This window comes from Mustela erminea, chromosome 11, assembly GCF_009829155.1.
Source record: "Mustela erminea isolate mMusErm1 chromosome 11, mMusErm1.Pri, whole genome shotgun sequence".
Lineage (NCBI taxonomy): Eukaryota > Metazoa > Chordata > Mammalia > Carnivora > Mustelidae > Mustela > Mustela erminea.
The window spans coordinates 43,671,525-43,692,333 of record NC_045624.1 but is presented as its reverse complement, the minus strand read 5'-3'; the positions used below and the strand labels follow the sequence as shown (position 1 = coordinate 43,692,333).

At 39.5% G+C, this 20,809-nt stretch overlaps 1 protein-coding gene across 5 annotated transcripts in view; it reads right to left on the bottom strand.

Moving 5' to 3' along the window:
• LOC116569631 (retinitis pigmentosa 9 protein) overlaps nt 1-20,809 on the bottom strand; it is a 177,383-nt gene that overhangs the window by 149,650 nt on the left and 6,924 nt on the right. For 2 of the 5 annotated variants that reach the window (XR_004277110.1, XR_004277111.1), the window contains exons 3-7: nt 12,219-12,249; nt 10,751-10,880; nt 7,496-7,587; nt 5,550-5,611; nt 4,480-4,834 (exon numbers count right to left, since the gene is read on the bottom strand). Coding sequence is in view for 3 of the 5 variants with exons in the window: in XM_032306013.1 (XP_032161904.1) it covers nt 4,636-4,834; nt 5,550-5,611; nt 7,496-7,587; nt 10,751-10,880; nt 12,219-12,249 (514 nt within the window). In the remaining 2 variants the exon portion in view is untranslated. Of the gene's footprint in view, nt 1-4,206; nt 4,835-5,549; nt 5,612-7,495; nt 7,588-10,750; nt 10,881-12,218; nt 12,250-20,809 lie in introns of those variants that run through there. The other 3 variants (XM_032306016.1, XM_032306014.1, XM_032306013.1) reach the window with 2 other exon arrangements.

Sequence of the window (20,809 nt, the reverse complement as noted above, 5' to 3'; positions counted from 1 at the left end):
AAAATATGCAATTCCACTATTAATGGGCTATTCTTTTGAAATACACACACATGCATACTAAGATAGTTACTGCTAGATTTTCATTACAGTGTTTGTGGGAAGGTGAAAGATTTGGAACCAATCCAGTGTGTGAATTCTCAGGACACCAGCAGGGTGTCCTACAATTTAACTCTGATACTAAGTACCTGGAAAGACATATCAGATTCCACAGGTTAGGGGCTCAGTCCTACGAGATTGCCCCACGTCTCTTCAACGGTCACCGAAAAGCCCAGATTATCACCTATGCTTCTGACAGACAGACTATAGTTTGGAGGTTCTTCCAATGTCCCCTGCTTTGGGTTCGATTAATTTGCTTAGAGCAGCTCAGAGAACACACAGAAACATTTTACTTACTAGATTATTGATTTATTACAAAAGGATGTAACTCAGGAACCAGATGGAACAGATGCTGAGGGCAAAGTATGTGGGAAGGGGTAAGGAGCTTCTATGTCCTGTTCAGCTGTGCCACTCTTCCAGGACTTCCATGTATTTACTCTTCTGGAAGCTCTCCAAACAAACTAGAGGCTCCTTATTATATGGGGATAATTGATTAGATCATTGCCCATTGGTGATTCATTTGTTCCAGCCCTTTTACCCCCCCTGAAATCAGGTGGGGGGTGGGGTGGGACTGAAGAATTCCTGATGCTGTACAAGGTTGGTACTCCTAGCAACCAGTCCCCACTGTTAGGTGTTTTCTAAAATTCACCTCATAAACATAAACCAGTTGTGGTGAAAAGGGGCTTGTATCAAAACACCCATTTTTGCCTTTATGTCTCTGACGTGATTTCAGAAACTGGGGACAGGAGACCAAATATTAAAAAAAAAAGAAAAAGAAAAGAAAAGATGCTCTCATAGCTCTTCTCAGTCATGAAATTCCAAGTGTTTTGGGGAGATGTGAACCAGAAACTGGATAAAGACCAAACATGTATGAGAAGTATATTGGTCATCTGAATGAGCATGTAGGGGACCAAGGGCATGCTGCCCCAAATGGGTCACTTTAACATGCATGTTATTTTGAGTTAAAAGCAATCAAAACCCAGCAGAATCAGGAAAAGTTCTTTACCCCATCCCCCTACCGCCAACTGCCTGCCTGTACCAGGAAGAGTGCTATTAAACAGCTTCCTCTTTATCTACTTATTTGTATACTAGGGGAGCCTTTATTTTCCAAACATCTCTCCCCTCCCTGCTAATGTCTTGCTCAGTCCCTTACTCCTCTCCTGAGCTCTTAAGTGTCTTATCCCTTCACTGTCTGAAATTTCATACATAGGAAACTGTATTTGATTTTCTCTTGTTATTCTGTCTCATGTCAGTTCAATTCTTAGTCCAGCTAGAAGGACCTTGAAGGACAGGGAACATTCTCCCTCCACAACAACCAAATAAATACATATTTCTCATAAATCTCATAAAACATGATTTCTCATAAATCATGAATGGTGATTTATAATTAAAAAGAAGTAACTGAATTGTACAAAGAAGAACAGATAAATGTACTATTTAACTAGTACATTCTCACCAAGTTTTGTGGCCATTTAAAGCTTGTAGTAAGCAGTAAGATTGCCAAGATAAGGTAAATGAGGTGAAGTCACAGAATCATATTCATAGTGTTATTCAGTTATGTAAAACTAATTTAAAAAACTGGTAATGTATTTTTAAAGAGATCTTTAAGGCTTTCTAAAACCATTTTAAGCAGATTTTCCTTTCACTTTTTAGGATGTAATGGCTCTGAATTGGGAAATTTTTATGATCATGTATTATTTTTAAAATTTTACTAAAACACAAATTTTTTTTTAAGAACGCTCCATGTCCAACATGGGACTTGAACTCATAACTGTGGGATCAAGAGTTGCACGCTTTATTGACTGAGCCAGGCAGGTGTCCCTCCTTTTATAATTTCAAAACAGTTTTTAAATGCCCTTGGCAACAGAGCAGTCAAAAGGAAGAATCTGCAGGAGTACAGATTCAGGAGTGGAGAATCCCTGAGGAAGCAGGAATAGAGAATGATGATAGTGTAAGTAGCAGCAGGAACAACTAACATTCATTTAGCAATTGAAATGTTCCAAACTGTGTTTTAGATGTTTAGAAGTGACAACTATCATGTCACTTAATCTCTATGATTCTATGTGGTAAATATTAGCTGTCAAGGAAATGACACAGAGAGAGGTCAGGCAACTTGCACAATCTGATAGCTCATGAATGGTGTAGCTTGTTTTCCAAAACCAGGCAGTGTGGATCCAGAGCCAGTGCTCTTACTCTGCCTTCCACTCCAGGGCACAGTGGAGACTGGCCTGACAGGAAGAGAAACCTGATTAAACCATAGTGTTAGTTTTCTGTTGCTGTCTAATAAATTACTGCAAACTTAATGGCTAACACAAACATTTATTATCTTATAGTCTGTAGATCGAAAGTCGGGGCAGGCTCAATTGGGTTTTCTCCTTAGAGTTCCACAAGACCCAAATCAATATGTCAGCAAGTTTGGGCTCCTGTCTGGAGGCTCTGGGTAAAGATTCTGCATCCAAGGTCGTTGAGGTTTACAAAATTAAGTTTCCTTTGGCGGTAGGACAGAGTTTCTGGTTTCCTTGCTGGTATTGATCAGGGGCCTCTAATTTGGGTTTGCTGTAGTAATTACAGTCTCCTGCATTCCTTACCTTATAGCCCTGTCATCCTTAAGTCAGCTGTGGCACAAGGGATGTTTCACAGGCCTAGAATCTGATTTCCTATATTGCTCAGAGCCAGAGAAAACTCTGGCTCTTCTGATTTCATTAGGAACATCCAGACAATTTCCCTTTCCTTGTGCTTGTAAAGTAATCTAATCACGGAAGTAAAATTCATATTAACTGTCCTGGAAATTAGTGGGAAATCTTGGGGCCATTTTAGAATTCTGTCTACGACAACTATAATGGTTGATTGGTAGGATGTCTTGGTAAAGGGAGGTGTGAGGGTTTGTAATGCCTTCCTGGATAGGAGTGGAAAATACTCCATTTGAGGTGTCAGAAATGGGAGAAGAGTCACTGGGGCCCTGAAAACAGGAACAGCCCCTGTTGTTCACCTGTGAGGATGATCTTTCTCTATATGGTTCAGTCAAGATCAAGAATTACTCTCCCATGGGCGCCTGGGTGGCTCAGTGGGTTAAGCCGCTGCCTTCGGCTCAGGTCATGATCTCGGGGTCCTGGGATCGAGTCCCACATCGGGCTCTCTGCTCAGCAGGGAGCCTGCTTCCCTCTCTCTCTCTCTATCTCTGCCTGCCTCTCCATCTACTTGTGATTTCTCTCTGTCAAATAAATAAATAAAATCTTTAAAAAAAAAAAAAAAAGAATTACTCTCCCTTAGCTGCAGGCACCACACTGATGGGCTGTGGCACAAAGATAGAGGAGCTGTGTTTAATCAGCAGGAAGATGAAGGAAGTGAGGGATGTGTTTCGGGATGTGGGTGTATATATATATATATATACACCCATATAATAATTATATAATATATATATTATATATATAATATATATACCCATATAATAATTCCTCTATATTCTTTTTTTAAAAATGTATTTTTAAACTTTATTTCACAGACAGAGAGTACAAGTAGGCAGAGAGGCAGGCAGAGGGAGGGGGGAAGCAAGTTCCCTGCTGAGCAGAGAGCCCAACATGGGGCTCAATCCCAGAACTCCGAGATCATACTGAGCCACCCAGGCGCCCTTAATTCCTCTATATTCTTAAAAATTTCCTGAGTTAGTGACTCTGGGAAAAGTCTTGGGACACACGCAGTAAGATCCAAGCAAGTGAAATACAGTGTAGCCACATAAGATTTTTTCATTGCTTTTATAGGAACCCCTCCTCATCAAGTAATAAACCATCTCAGGTGATTATAAACACATACCTTTTGGTGCAGCAATGGTAAATGTACTTAAAATAATTTGCTTTATGCTATTAAAAAAAAGCCCCCAATGTTCATATGAGTGTTTATGGCATCTATGTTAAAAAAACCCTATATTTATTGTGATACATAAAATATTTCTGTTAGACCAAATAAGAACCTGGTGAAACTGGTAGCCATTGGGGGAGGGAGATGGGTAGCAAGGAGAGAAAGGAAGAAGAAAGAATTTTCATGATTAAACCTTATGTTCCTTTTAAATTTGGAGCACATTAATGTATTATTCAGAAATAAAAAATAAATACCTTTAAAAAATAAATAACAAGCTTTTATTATCCTGAACAACAGAGGAAAGTCAAACCTGAAGTCTCTGGGAATTAAGTAGCGCCCTGGGGAGGAAAGGCTGCAGCAGCACCTGGAGCGTCCTCAGAGACTCATTCCTTGGTCCGGCCACCCTGGCAGAGGCAGCTTGAAGGAATCACAAACTGCAGGGATCAGCGGGAGGAAGATACTGGACAAAGCTCTCCTGCCTGACATCAGCCGCTGTCCAGAGCTAGCGCCCAGAAAAGTACAACTCACCCTCCTGGGGTCACATCTCTGCTGGAAGGCAGGTGAGAATTCACATGCGGGACACCAAATACCCTGCTCTATCCTAGTCCTCCCGGATTGCACGCCTCTGGTCTTTGGCCGCAGTGTCTGATGTGGGAGAAGAGAATGTTGAAAAAGTCGAGTTGTTCAGTCCGAGTCTGAACTCTCATTTGACTTGGAAGACTTATGCCTTCGTTTTTTCTTCTTCTTCTTTTCCTTCTTCCTTTTCTTATGCTTTTCTTTCTTCTTCTTTTTCTTGTGCTTCTCTTTACTTGCTGAGGAACTAGAGCTGCTTCCATCCTCATCAGAGGTAGAATCCTCTAGTAACTGTTTCAACTGCTGTATCCTACACATAGAAGATTAACCAAAGAACCAAATTTAACTTGAAAAAAAGACAGATAAAAGTGGTATTAAGAGCAGCAGTGAGGGTAAAAAACATCATGAATAACCACCTTACTGAACACTGTACCAATTTTTGTTTCTGCATATTTTCCTCATTCTTGTCCACACCAGTGCCTCCTTGATAGGACTGTACCCAGTGCACAAGCCATTCTGTATTCTTTTCACTGTCCTAAATACTGCTGCATGTTTTTCCAGTTCTTACTACATAACTTTGAACAGATGCTTCCTTTCCTTCTTCACCCCCCCAACCACCCACAACTGCTCGAGTTCATACTAGGTAAACTACCTCCTTAAAATTAGAACTCCGTGTAACTAGTCTGAGAAAAACAAACCCTCTCCTTTCTTTACCCTATCTTAAATCATGTCTAAGGATAATTTTTAACAATAGCTCATATTGTTAAAGATAAACTAAGTTATTATCCATCAGGAAGTGAGCAGGCAGGACCAAGCCCACTGCTTTAAGCTAACCCAAATTGAATGAGGCTGGCCTGCAGGTTCCCTACCCACTGGCTTTTCCTGTGATGACTCCTGCCTTCCAAATAGTTAACAGTTGAAGTACCATAGTCACCAAACCACTCATCTAATACTGGAACGGTTGTTTCCAACTTTATATAATTTCAGACTTTAAGGGGGTATTGTTAGCACCAGGGCCATCTCACCTTACATCCTTTTCATGTCTTTTATTCTCTCGTATGATGTCATACATGGGATCTTCATGTGCCTTGAGGATGGGAAAAAGTTAAGGTTGCATTAGCATCCATGGATTATCAGTTAAATAAAAATTAAATCCATATTTCACCGAAACCAGATTTTTCTTCCTGTTTGTGTAATTTTATATTTAACACATTCTAATCCTTGCTAAGGGTCACCATTACTTCAAACTCATGGAAGTTAAAAAAAAAGATTTTCCAATTATACAAATATATTTTGAATAGACTTTTTAAGGATATCAAACATGGCAGAATCATTATTACATATTACTCAAGGTTAGAGGTATTGAGGTAATTCTCTTTCTTCTATGTGGACAGATGATCAAGGGTTATTAAATAAAAACAAGTTGGAAAATGATATGTAAGAATAACTCATGTTTAGGTGCATGAGAACATATGTATGTGCCCAGAAAAGATATGGAGCTATCCCCATCAAGCTACGTAATGCATATTTGCTCTGGAGACAGCCAATATTGGACTTAAAAAATTAAGTGTCGGGGAGCCTGGGTGGCTCAGTAGGTTAAAGCCTCTGTCTTCGGCTCAGGTCATGATCCCAGGGTTCTGAGATTGAGCCCTGCATCGGGCTCTCTGCTTGGTGGGGAACCTGCCTTCTCCTCTCTCTCTGCCTACTTGTGATCTCTGTCAAATAAATAAATAAAATCTTTAAAAAAAAAAAAAAATCAAGTGTGAAAATCTTTACTGTAACATGTCAATTTTGTTAAAGTAAAGCAAATGTATTCTCGATTTAAAAGTACTTAGAATATGACTACACATAGACTGAATTTTACGGTAAGTGAATTATCTTTAAAAATGTTTGGTAAAAATTTTTCATATCAAGGATAGAAAAGTTAAAAATATCTATATTCTTACCAGCTAGAGATATCTACTGCTAACATCTTAGTGTGCTTCTTCTACTTACTGTAATTTACAAAAAATTATAATCACATTATATATATATAATTCTATTTTTTCACTTATGTTTTCATTAAAAGCTATATGACGTCTGTGTTACAGTACTTATGTTGGTATGCTGGCCATTGCAGTTGTTTCCTATTCTCTTTAGTCTATTTTTCACAGATATAATTCTGAATAATTCCTTATATATTCTTAAAAATTTATATATATTGATTTTGCTAGAGTCTTAGGATCTATTCTTAGAATTTAGGTTTCTGAATTAAAAATATATGAATTTGTTCCTTTTTTTGAGAGTTAGCACTGATTTACCTATAAACTGGATACTGGAAAATTGCTATTCCAAGTAGCATTGATTTCTCCAGAATATTTTCTCCCAATTTTTTAAATGAAAGTACAATTTTTAAAATGTCTCAAAGTTTTTCAAAGTTTTCAAATATTTATGGACTCTGGTTTGATATATGGTGATAATGCCAATCTCTCTGGTAACAGCATAGTTAAGCTGACTGAAACAGTGACCGAATGGTGAGTTAACAACCCTGGGAGGTGACTGTGAAAATAAAGTGGGGAAATGACATCTGTTTTACTGTCATGCAAAGGATATATCATTTATACATACATATCTAGTTTATAACAGATATTTTAATCTTTACACAAAGACCAGACTAGAACACTATTTTAGTAATGAAACAAGATTTTTTTTAATATAAGTAAAAAGTCACGGAATATATAACAATGCCTTTCAGAAAACAAAATCAGTGTTCCCAAGGCATAAGGAAATAACACTTTAATAAAAATTAATTTTTTGCTAATGAGCTAATCTGTCACACAAAGTTAGTTTAACAGAGTTAATACCAGATACTTTGGGCAAAAGGCCCTGGGGAATGTGTTTCATGTTAACCTGCTTTTTACTGATTAATGCTTGAGTCACAGATATTCACCACCTCTGGCAAATGTAAAGTGAAACTCTGGGTTTTACTTACTACTCTGAACTGTTCTAACTTTTGGTTGCCTTTGATAAAGAAAGGGCATTCTTTGTCGCCTGTTCGGTGACCATACCGTTTACAACGCCAACCTAAAAACAAAGAAAAGGGATATATTTCTGTAAGATGATGTAGTTTTACTTAATCAAGATAAAGTATCAGATCATATTAAAGATATTCTTCATTAGATTTCAATTTCCAAAGCAAATGCAATTAGTGGATGAACCATGTAAGACACCAGAAAACATAAATCAGTTGTTTCCTCAAGCATCCTTTAATCTTGGGTTTTAGAAATAAGCCAAGTAGTTACTGAGCAATCCTGTGCAAAAATCAAAGTGTGATTTTTTTTTTTAAATAGTGTATTTTGGCTTGAACTGTGTTGCCCCCTCTATCCTGTCCCCATTATGCTGAATGTCCTAATCCCTTGTACCTCAGAATGTGACCTCATTGTGAGATAGGATCTTTGGAGAGGCCTGGGACAGATTCTTCCCTCACAGTCCTCAGAAGGAGCCAAACTGCTCACACCCTGATTTTTGACTGATAGCCTTCAGAACTCTGAGACAATATGCTTCTGTTGTTTAAATCACCTGAAAGTGTCTTCCTAAATGAAAAAGGTGAAAAAACAAATAGAAAACAATAATTTGGAAGAAATAAAAACATTAAGGAGAAGAAAAAATTAACATCCTTAGAGAACATTTTGCAACAATTAAAGAATAAAAAATCATAGAAGAAAAAAGAGCTTTTGGAATTGAAATAAAAAACTTAATCAAAGGATTGGAAGCTACCTTGATGAAATAGTCTAGAGAGCAGAAAACAAAATAGGAGAGAAAAGATCAGAAATTAGAAAATCGATCTAAGAAGTCCTTCATCTGAATAACAGAACTGAAAACAGAGGGGAGGAAATAATCAATGAAACAATTTGTGAAATTTCAGAACACTGGGAATAAGATGATTTCATAAGCTTCTAGGGAGGAAGAATAAAACACCAAAGACAACAAAAAAGCAGGTTACATCAAAGCATCCAGAATCTTAATTACTTTGGACTTGTCAATAGCAATTCTACAAATGAGAAGGCAATGGAGCAATGCCTTAAAAATTCTGAAGGAAGTTTGTTTTTAACAGAATTCTAACTAAATAGCAAACTAAAAATACAAAATAGAGATATTTCCAGAAAAATATAGTCTTGAAAATTTTATCTTCCATAAACCCATTTCTCAGCTGCTGGAGAATGTGCTCTACCACAGAAAGAGAATATAATAAAAAAGACCCAAGATACAGCAAATAGGAGATTAAACACAAGAGGGACGTTAAGGGAAACTGAAGAGTGAATGGTGACAGAAGGTCCCTGGGTGATAGCACGGGGAACAAATCTCTTCAGGAGGAAAAAAACCCAACAGAATACCTTAAGCATCTGAAGGAGTTGAATTAGAAATCAGTACACAGAAAAAAGCAAAAACAAGAACAACAAAAAGACAACTATTAATTGCAGGGCAAAGAAAACATGCAGAATGTATGAAGTACATAATGGTTTAGTATATAAAGTACACAGTGGTTTAGTGTATAAAGTACATAGTGGTTTAGTATATAAAGTACATAGTGGTTTAGTATATGATTCAATTCTGAAGATAATCATAATTAAATTTACACAGAAGATTTAACTAAATTATGATAATAAGGTATTGGGAAAATGGGAGACAGAAAGAATATGTATGAGGTGGGATGGAGGCACATAAAAAAGAGCTGAAAATCTGAGGCACCTGGGTGGCTCAGTGGGCTAAACCTCTGCCTTCTGCTCAGGTCATGATCTCAGGGTCCTCGGATTACGCCCCACATCTCTGCTCAGCAGGGAGCCTGCTTCCCTGTCTTTCTCTGCCTGCCACTCTGTCAAATAAATAAAATCTTGTGATCTCTCTGTCAAATAAATAAAATCTTAAAAAAAAAAAAAAGCTGAAAATCTCGAGTAAGAAGTCAACAGTTAATGAAGAAACCTAAAAAATCGAGAGGCAAGATATAACCCTGTCTTAGATACATGGAGATAAACTACAAAATATTTTTTTAAAGTTTTATTTAAGTAATCTCAACACCCCATGTGGGGCTTGAACCATGACCCTGAGATTAAGAGTTTCGTGCTCCTCTGACTGAGCCAGCCAGGTGTCCCCAAAATAATCTTCTTCTTTTTTAAGGTCTTATTTATTTATTTGTCAGAGAGAGAGAGTGAACAAGCTGCGGGAGCATTAGGCAGAAAGAGGGAGAAGCAGGCCCCTGGCTGAGCAGGGAGCCTGATGTGGGACTTGATCCCAGAACTCTGGGATCATGACTTGTGCCAAAGGCAGATGCATAACTGACTGAGACATCCAAGTATCCCCAAAATAATATTCTTTTTTAAAAAAAAATATTTTATTTATTTATTTGGCAGACAGCACAAGTGGGCAAAGAGGCAGGCAGGGGGTGGGGGCCGGGGGAAGCAGGCTCCCCGCTGAGCAGAGAGGCCAATGCGGGGCTCAATCCCAGGACCCTGAGATCATGACCTGAGCCAAAGGCAGAGGCTTAGCCCACTGAGCCACCCAAGCACTCCATAAAAATAATATTCTTTAGAGAGGTCTACATGGTTACCCGTAGGGTAAGGCGAATAGGGGAAAGGGACTAGGAACTGCTATTTTAATTATGTCCAAGAAAAATCTTTATACAAATATCTTTAAAAGGCAGCAGTACTCTTTTTCAAATACTAAATACCACATAAGGTGGATGAAGGTGTTGCGGCCCTGGTGGGGTGGGGGCGTGCATGAACACAACGTTCTGGACCCATCCTCTGGGCTCACAGCTCTTTTCAGGTTACATGGTTGAAACCTTAACACCACTGGTGTGGGGGTGTAGTGGTGAATGATGATACAAGACCCAAAGGGACCTCCCTTCCAATACATCCCTTGTCCTTCCTGGCATTTCTACTACAGAATATCCTTTTTGTTACTGGAGTATTGCCGAAGAGTGAACTCCAAAGGCAGCTGTGGTCCTGTGGGTGACCACTGCCCTTGGAGTCAGAAGCCCTGGAGTTAAAGCTCTCCTCTACTTCTTAGCTCAGACTACTAACACATATGTAAGATCGGCTTCCTTAACTATAAAACAGAGATTATGCCTTGAGTTAACAGGGCTGCGGTGACAACAAATTAAACAACAAAAAAGTAAACACGCTTTGTAAATCGTGGTGTATAACTTGCGTGTACAGAAGAGTGTTACTTGCAACTCTCCTGTACTCACACTGCATAACTTTGACTTCTTTCCCCAGTGGCATCCAAAGTCCTTTCGTTGGTGCGTGAGCCAGAAATTCCCTGGCATGTTCATTGCCTGGCACATCTGGTATACAGTCTTCTGGCTTAGTCTCATCTTCCTAAAAAACGAAACAACGTGTACACGACATGGCAAAAAAGCCCAGGAATTCTCTCCTACCTGCTTCAGAACACAGAACTGCCTAGCTTTCTCATGGGCTGGACATGCCCATGTCATCCTAAGTCACCCTCTCAAGTACTAGAAAGAAAGACAAATTATATTTGATAGGAAAACCAGAAATAAATGTACCAGAAGAACTATCCCATGAAAATGATATAGCTACTCTAAGAGAGAGATTACTAGTATTGTTCACTTAGGAATGATTTGTGGGCTCCAAATCCTGATTCTAGATTACAAAAATTAGATTCATAAACTTTTCTGCTACCTTAAAAGCCTTGTGGAATGAAGCAAAGTATAGAGTTAAACAACATTTCCTAAAATAATAAAAATAACATGTTAAACTAAAAACAATTATTTTCCCTTGGAAACCACTGTTACTTTTACAATCTCATACCTGCTGTATTTATGAAGTGTGTTTTATCACCAAATAACTTTGTCACACAATAAAGGTTTTTTTTTAACCATCTGATTTTTTTAGTTCCCATGAATATTAAATTTATAATAAAAGGTTTTTTTTTTTTTTTAAAGATTTTATTTATTTATTTGACAGAGAGAAATCACAAGTAGATGGAGAGGCAGGCAGAGAGAGAGAGAGGGAAGCAGGCTCTCCGCTGAGCAGAGAGCCTGATGCGGGACTCGATCCCAGGACTCTGAGATCAAGACCTGAGCCGAAGGAAGGCAGCGGCTTAACCCACTGAGCCACCCAGGCGCCCAATAAAAGGTTTTATAATAATCTTTTCTTTTCACTGAATGTGAGCAAGCAGAAAGCTGTTCTAGCCTCCATGGAGGCCTCTAGGTCTCCCTCCTGCAGAGAGACTGGACTCTAGGGTCAGGTGCTGCCAGGGGTGGAGGTGGACAGGGGGGTGTCCTGCACCAGGGGCTGGACCAGGAGACCTTCCAGTTTCCCCAGACACTACTGTTCTCTGAGCTAATGATACTCAGGAAACCAGCAGCAAGTCAGAGAAGGAGCACAGCTGTGAGAAGATGCAGCCACAGCGAGAGAGAGGGAGGGAGAAGGGGACTGAGCGCCGAGGAACATGCGGGCCTGCCACCGTTTCTTAGGGAACAGACACACGGCTGGTTACATTTCTACAAAGGCACAGGCTGCACACAGAAAGCCCCAAGTGTATGAACCGACTGGCATCTGCAGGAAGAAGCAGGGTTCCATAAAAGGACGTTCAAAATCACAAGCAACAAGTTTTCATAACAAGTTACTGAGCCTGAGCACTGAGTCAAATATGTCTAAGAGGATGACCAAACGCACAAACTTCACACTGACCTTGATAAGCCCAGGAGGAGGTTTTTCATAACTAGAAATGAAAAGAAAAAAACATCATCAATCATGTTAACAGGAATGTAACACATTTTAGTGAGCAAAAAGCAACTGTAGGCCAAAATAAAAAGGATATTTTTAGTAAAACCTTAAAAGTACATTAAATCTAAAGCAGTTAATAAAACATGCCCAGCAGTCAGAGATCCCATATAAATAAACTGATGCTATACCACATCCTGCAGAGATCCAGAGCTGAAATTCACTGAGGTAATAACTAGGTGTTGGAGCACAGTGACTTTATTGTTGAAGAGAAAGCAAGAGATTGCAGGGGAAATGTCCAAGAAGACCTGTGAGCTAATCATGATTCCAAACTGTCACAGCTGTCAGGTTATTTACCTAGCAAAACATCCACTTAATCAACACTGAAGAGGCGCATGGTGGGGGGAAGGTTGAGAAATCTTTTCTAACTTGACTGGGGGCAGCATGGGGGCTGGGGGAGGCAGGAGCAAAGCCGGAGGAAAGGGCCTATTGCGGGGAAGGAAATGGGGTTGGGGTTGATCTGTCCTAGTGGCTTCCTCTCTCACTTCCCTGCAGCTCCTGGTTCAAATCCTGCCCACCCACCCTGCCTGCAGAGTCAACTGATCCTCTGCTCTGATAGCCTCGGACCCCTGCACGGTACCTAAATGCTACGACAGACAGCATTTAGTAAGACTGCGGCTAGAGTAAGCAGATGTATGATGTGTGGGAATGTACTTTTCTTTCGAATTCTCAGTACCCCTTCAAGATTCCTAAGGGAACATACATTATGCCTATGCTCCCAATTCATTTTCACTTCCCAACACTCTGCTGGAATTGTCCTTAAGGATTCTGGATTTCAAATCTGGAAAATCAGCACCAAATACTCATGTACATTAAAAAAAAAATTTTTTTTTAAATTGGGCTATAATTTACAGGTAACATTATTACTTTTAGGTGTAATCATACTCATTTTTAAGTACTGTCACACTATTGGGTATCAAACATAATGGATCCCTCTATCCAACTTGATATTTTCCTCCTAAAAAAAAAAAAAGAACAGGTACAATAGGGGAAACTAAACTTAATTCTCAGGAAATACTGAAGGTTCACCCCAAAACTTACTCATTACAGAAGGAACTAATCAACAATTATGCCAGGCATAGTGCTAAGTATCAGAAGAGAGAAGTAAGGCTATAGAAAACTTGCTGTTGTCCAAAATCCCTGGGAAGAGTGAGGCAGTGTACTCCCCAATCCATGGATTTATTTCCCTTGAATAAAGGACATCAAACTCATTATTACATCACATTATTTGACTCTTTTTATAACTGTGCAACTGTTTTGCTTTGAGTTTTTGGAGTGGAGAACCCTACATTCCAGCTGTAACATTTTTCAGTTAGAAATGAATGGGCTCTGGGGGTGTTAAAAAGAAAACCATAGGCCCCAAATGGAGCCACTTAGGCCATGTCACCAAACTGGGCCTTAATATATATTCTAATTACAGTTTTAAACCCCCCCCCCCCATAATGGTAGTCTTAACCCTCAGCAGGAATTTTCTTATCAGTACCAATAAACTAATCTGTTACATGGGTCCCCTTGATCCCTCCCCCAAAAGAAGAGGTGATCTGCATGATAAGACTCCCTGCTCTTCCACCTAAGGGAAAGTGAGCTTGCCTGGAACAATCCTTTCTTTTCTTTTGCTAATAAGTTCATTAACCATCCTGCTTACAGAAACCTTCCATTTTCTATGACTCTTTAGAGCATCTCTCTGCTTGCTGGATGGGATGCTGCTGGATTCATGAATCAATTAATAAAGCCAATTAGATCTTCAAATCTATTAGGTTGAATTTTGTTAGCACAGGTAAAAAGTTTTTTGGTTTGAATTCTGATTCATTCTCACTGTTGTGTACTTTGGACAAGTTCTTTAATCTTTCAGAGCCTCAATTTCCTCAGTGATGAATATGTCACAGCAAACGTCTCTTTCATCTCTGGAAAAGAACTTCACAATGCAGGCTTCTGCTCCTTCTGTTAAGAGCAAGTCATTGCTCTCTGCAGCATTATGAGGTAGCTCAGAACCAGAGCACTAGCATGACAAAGGCCTAGATGTAGACCAGCAGAGGAGCCTGGCCTTCCCAAGTAAGTCTTCACATCTTTTTATAGATCTGCAGCTTTACAGGGATTTGCCAGCTGCTCCTAAGTGGAGGTGGGCAGAGAACTGGCAGCAGACTTCCCACAGACACCATCCCCAGCTGAGCTTACTGCCTTTCTAGGCCATAGGACTCAGGAGACTCCTCTTTCGTATCTGGCTATAAGGGATCACTGCCTTTTCCCCCATGTACGTGGGACATTAGAATTCAGCCAAGTCTATCCCCATTCTCTTGTGAGGCTCATGAAATATGCCTTATTACAGGTATTAAACTATCATGTTAAAATCTCAGAATAAGGAAAGGCAGGCCAGGGACTCTTGACATCTTTTTTCCTCCAACATCAGTTCCAACATTTTTCCTCATTGATTCCAACAATTGGAAGCTACATCAATTAAGAGGCTGAATTGGGACAATCACCCAGATCTTGTGACATTTGGAGTTCTTTCACTGAGCTGCAACCCCTGTTCTAAGTCAGCAATGCATTTCTTATATTAGTAACTGTTCATGGGTTAAATAAATTATGTAAGGGCACATAGCCCAGTGAGCCCCTGTGCTCACTTGTCCATGACTGTTAGTACATGTTTAGTTGGATCCAGTAATTATTCTAGCACTATGTTTGCCACTAGAAAGCAGAAGACTCCAGGAACACTTTAAATTCGGAGCCTGAATACAGTTTAGTTTAGGCACAAATAGTGTTGTAAATCTAGTTTTCCCTAAAAATTCCCCGCCCAACATTGCTCATTTATCCTTTTTATTTATTGCAATAAAATTTATATACCATACTTCCCTCTGTTTTGACAATACCCTCCCCAACCCAGTGCAAAATACTATGAGGCTAGAGGGAGGTAATAACAAGGACAATGACCTCATGCCCTCTCTAAGGCAGGGGTGGGTTGAGTGTGTGCAGATATTAAATGCATACATGTTTGGTTGTTGATACTGGGAATCCATGCAGCTGCAGATAATTCTAAGGAGGTTTTGAGGGGAAATGTCAAGTGAGGAATCAGCATCTATCTGAGCCAGGCCCTGACATTCACCAAGTTAATGTAAAACAGAGCTACAGTGTTTTTGTTTTTGTTTTTTAAGATTTTATTTATTTATTTGACAGAGATCACAAATAGGCAGAGAGGTAGGCAGAGAGAAAGAGGGTGAAGCAGGGAGCCTGATATGGGGCTCAATCCCAGGACCCTAAGATCATGACCTAAGCCAAAGGCAGAGACTTAACCCCCCTGAGCTACTCAGGTGCCCCCCGCTACAGGGTTTTTAATCACAGATTTTAGCAAGGACAAGACTCTATCATCTGGTTTGCAGACCAGGAATCACTTTGTTCCAGCAGAAGACTTCCCCTGTCTATGCTCAGTGGCACCCAGGCACCAGACTGGCTAGGCCCTCCTTATTTCTGGCCAGGGACTGAACTGAGAGAGACCCAGAAGCCAGAGAGGCAGGAAGCAAATTCTGAGGCTGGGTGTCTGTGTACTCAAAGAGTATTTCAAACTCTTTAAGATATTTATATCTCTTCTATAAGGAGTAATACATAAGCATTTCAGTTCAGATCTGTGCCTTAACCTTGTAAACCTCCAGGGAAGGACTCATTTTAATGCTTCAGAATGGCTGCAAATTATAGAAACACTTAATGATTTAATGTTTTCTTTATCCTGACCCTCTTTTTATGCACCAGGTTTAAAGACCCTTCAGAACAGATGAACTATTGGAGGTTACAGGAGTTGTGAGAACAGACCAAGGGAAAAGTGAAATGTTTTTCTTTGGCCCTTCTCTTAAGATGTGAAAGAAAACAACTTTAGTGGGTATGATATTGAAACTTATAATAAGAAATATATATTTGGTCTTCACTGTTCTGGCACACAGTTCCTAAAACCTTGTAATTTCCTGTATAAAGGCTATAGGAGCATCTTTTCTTATAATATTTAGTTTTGTTCCTAGTTCCTGAAATAGGTCCAGAGCTATAAAGGTGAAAAGTTTTTATTCATAACAAACCCCTTTCAACCGAACTGTTTATGTCAATGAGGTGAATTTTGCAAACCTCCTAAAGATGAGGCCTGCTTGCCAGGGGAACCAATTCTGTGATAAGAGGGTTGGAACTTTCAGCTCTACCTCCAGGGAGATTGAATTAATCACCAATGGCCACTGATTAATCAATAATGCTAATGTAATGAAAACTCTATTTAAAAAAACAAAAAACAAAAAACAAACAACCCAGGGGTGCCTGGGTGGCTTAGTTAGTTAAGCGTCTGCCTTCAGTTCAAGTCATGATCCCAGGGTCCTGGGATTGAGCCCCAGGTAAGGCTCCTCACGGAGCAGGGAGCCTGCTTCTCCTCCTCCTGCTCGTGCTCTCTCTTGCTGTCTCTGTCTCAAATAAATAAAATCTTAAAAAGACAAAACAAGAACAACAAAAACCAAAAACCCAAAAATGGATTTCAGAGATTTCAAGTTTGAACAGTTGGAGGTGTGGCATATCGGAAGAGGACATGGAAATTCCCTGCCCCTTCCCACACACCTTACCCTACATATCTGCTTCATCTTCTGGCTGCTCCTGAGCTATAACCTTTTATAATATATCAGCAATCAAGTAAATAAAAATGTTTTCCTGAGTTCTATGACCTGCTCTAGCAAATTAACCAAACTAGAGGAGGGTGCTGGGGGAACCTCTGCTGTACAGAACCTCTGCTGTACAGAGGTGGTTAGAAGCAACAGACTTGTGACTGGCACCTAAAGCGTGTGCACAGGGACAGTCTTATGAGATTGAGCCCTTCACCTGAAGGTTCTGACACTGACTTCAGCTAGACAATGTCGGAATTAAATCTGTAAGATGTGTACTTGGTGTCCTCTGAGAAAAGGAAAATTTCTTGGTGGTGTTGGAAAACTCCCACACAGAGTAGTGCTCTGAGTGTAGTATGAGTGTAGAAAAGGAAAACAGGAGTGTTTTTTCCCTTATAGCAGATTAAGGATGAGAAATGCCATGAATCATTACAGCAAAGAAAACTTCCCTTTGGCTTCATCTCTGGATGCTTCCAAATAAGGGTTGTGATGGAGGCTTCTCTACTCTCATCCTCACCATTGTTAATCCAGAGTTCTTCTAAAGGGACAGAGGAGGACTTAGTCCTTGAAGAAGACTTAGTCCCTCAAGTTGTTTTGGGTATAAACAGAATTAACTTTTTAGATATGATATTTCCAGAGCAAATACTTCCACTATTTTCCGGTGGAAAGCTGTGGCATGCCATATGCTTAGGCCTCTCTTTTAGCAAGAATAATGGAAATTTGCCTTTAGGAAGGTGCTACAGTCCCCCATCAGCCATTCATTAGAAACATTAATGCTATCCTTTATAGACTGGGACTTAAGGGACCTTGGAAGGGAGGAGGTATCATCTTCATAAACATCCAGTAATCCAACAATACTTTCTTTGGTCACAGGAGGTGTACAAATAACATATGGCCAAACTAAAATCCACATTCCTAAAAAATATGTAAAAGTTTTTGCCTAAGTAGAAAAGGAATGTGATAAGAACTAACTACACATTTTGAAATCTGTTATTATTAGCAATGGATGTCTCTAAAAAGTCCACTTTACAACTGTTTCTTCAAATTTAAAGGAACATGGTTGATGTTTTTTCTGAGGGCTTGACAATTCTTTAGTTTATGTAACATGTCAAAAAAGATATCTCTTAAAGTCTAAAGTAATATTTAGCTATTAAAAACAACAGATCTTGGGGTGCCTGGCTGGCTCAGTTGGTAGAGCATATTGACTCATGATCTCAGGGTTTTGAGTTTGAGCCCCATGCTGGGTATAGAAATTACTTAAACGAACAAACAAACAAATAAACAAAAAGCAACCAGACAAAAATGGGAGTGTGTTTATTATACGGTTGTCTTTTGCACTGTCACAGTTGAGAGGTGTACACTCTTTGTAGTTAATCCTTAGAAGTAAAAAAAAAAAAAAAAAAGTTCACGGAGGTTCATTATTTTTACCATCTGTGAAGCCTTGCTAATATATTATTCAGATTATATTAAGTTTCTCTGAGCAGTATGAAGACCAAATTTAGATAAGAGAGCAGAAACCTTTATCTTCCCAACTGGGAAAGGGGAAAGAAATCTTTATTTTGCTAAGTACTTAAAAATACTCTTATATTCCTGAGTGCTGGCATAAGATTTCTTTTAGAAAAGTCCTTCATGTAAGCATACTCAATTCCAGTCGTTGTTTTTCCCATAGCTCACTCCTATGGGATGGAAGGCAGAGATGAAACTGCCACATATATATATAGAATCTCCATTCTGTTATGTTGAGTAGACAAGGGACACTTGAATAATAGGGTTGGAGCATGGTTAGAGCACAGAGTGGGTGATTCAGATGCCTGTGGGGTCCTGGCAGGTATGGACAAAGGGTAAGAAAAGGTAAGGTCAAGTGTAAGAAGCTGACCAGAGGAGTATTAGGTGACCTACTGAAGGCAACCAGGGGGTAAAAGAATTTGAATTCAATTTTTAAAAAACCACTTTGGGGCTTCCCATTTTACATGGCTGGCTGGCTAACTTAGCTATTTGTCTTCCTTTTCATTGCAGTCTGATATCCCTACGGTGAGACTTACCAGTCAATAAACCAGCACTTTTGCATTCTCTCTCTCTCCCAACTGCTCCCTTCAAAATAGCTTTATAATGCCTCACTCTTAATGGGGGGAGATCCAACGATCCCTGAACATTAGGAAAAAACCTCGCAGTAAAAGAAATCACAGAAAAAGGCAAGAAGAAACAGACAACAAAGAAGAAAGTAAATGAAAAAAGAAAAAATGAGTATCCTCAAAGATCATAGATTTGTTATTGAGGAAACAATAGAATGCTATGAGAAAAAGAATTCCCAGAACAAGAAACTCTTCAAAGTTAAAAATCAAAACTTAAAAGTACAATGGTAGAAGGATTAGAAACTAAATCTTATAGAAAGTAGAATGAAGGGGCATATGGGTGGCTGAGTCGTTAGGCGTCTGCCTTCAGCTTAGGTCATGGTCCCTGTGTCCTGGGATCCAGCCCCATATTGGGCTCCCTGGTCAGTGGGAGCTTGCTTCTCCCTCTTCAGCCCCCTGTGCTTGTGTTTCCTTTCTTGCTATCTTTCTGTCACAAATGAATAAAATCTTAAAAAAAAAAAAAAGTAGAATGAAAAGAGGATCACAGTAGTCTAAAAGTAAGAAAAAGCAAAATGAAGGAAAGGAAATTAAAACACAGATCATATATGAATATTAAATACCACGAAGTATCGAGAAAATTAAAAAAAAAAATGAAATCTGGTGAGAAGACATTCACATCATGAAACTGCAAGGGACACCTGGGTAGCTCAGTTGATTAAGTGTCTGACTCTTGATTTCAGCTCAGGTCATGATCTCAGGGTTGTGAGACTGAGCCCTACATCGGGGTCCCCACTTAGTGTGGAGTCTGCTGGAGATTCTCTTCCTCTTCCACTCCCTTCATGCATGCTCTCTCTCTAAAATAAATAAATAAATCTTTAAAAAAAAACCCTGCAAAATACTAAATATAAAGGATTCTTTAAAGCTTGCAAAAGGGGAGCAAGAACAATTTCTTTACAAAAGAAAAGGAATCAGAATGGCATCAGATTTCTCTGCAATACTGGGAGCTAGGAAATGGTGGCATACCACCTTTAAAAGCAAGTGAAAATAATTTCTAGCCTAGAATTCTATACTTATCCCATCTAACTTTCATGTTTGAGGGTAGGATAAAGGCATTTTCAGATATGTAAAGACTCAACAAATTTACCCCAGTGCATTTTTAAAAAAATATTTTACCCATTTATTTGTCAGAGAGAGAGAAAAAACGAGCACAAGTAGGGGGAGCAGCAAGCAGAAGGAGATGTGGGACTCCATCCCAGGACCCTGGGGTTGTGACCCAAGCCAAAGGCAGACCCAGCACCCTGGCCCAATGCACTTTTTATAGTAAATAACATAATATACTTGAACAAAATGAGGTAAAGAAAGAAAGGAAGACACAGGGTCCAGAAATGGGGTCCAAGACCGAAGAGTGATGAAGGCAGTTTTACACCAGGGCTAGAATGTAACCAGAGTGTACTGGAGAACAGAAGGAAGATTCTGTTTTAAAAATGAACAGACTGATGACTGTCTGATATGTAGGAACATGTAGAAAAAGTACTCTTAGCTTTTAAAGCCTTTCAAATAAAATTAGCTGCAGGTAATAGGAAGTTCAGGCAAATGAAAAAATCGAGGCGCGGGGCGCCTGGGCGGCTCAGTGGATTAAGGCTTTGCCTTGGGCTCAGGTCATGGTCTCAGGGTCCTGGGATCAAGTCCCGCATTGGGCTCTCTGCTCAGCAGGGAGCTTCCCCTCTCTTTCTGCCTCTCTGCCTACTTGTGCTCTCTGTCTGTCAAATAAATAAATAAAATCTTAAAAAAAAACGAGGTGTTTATT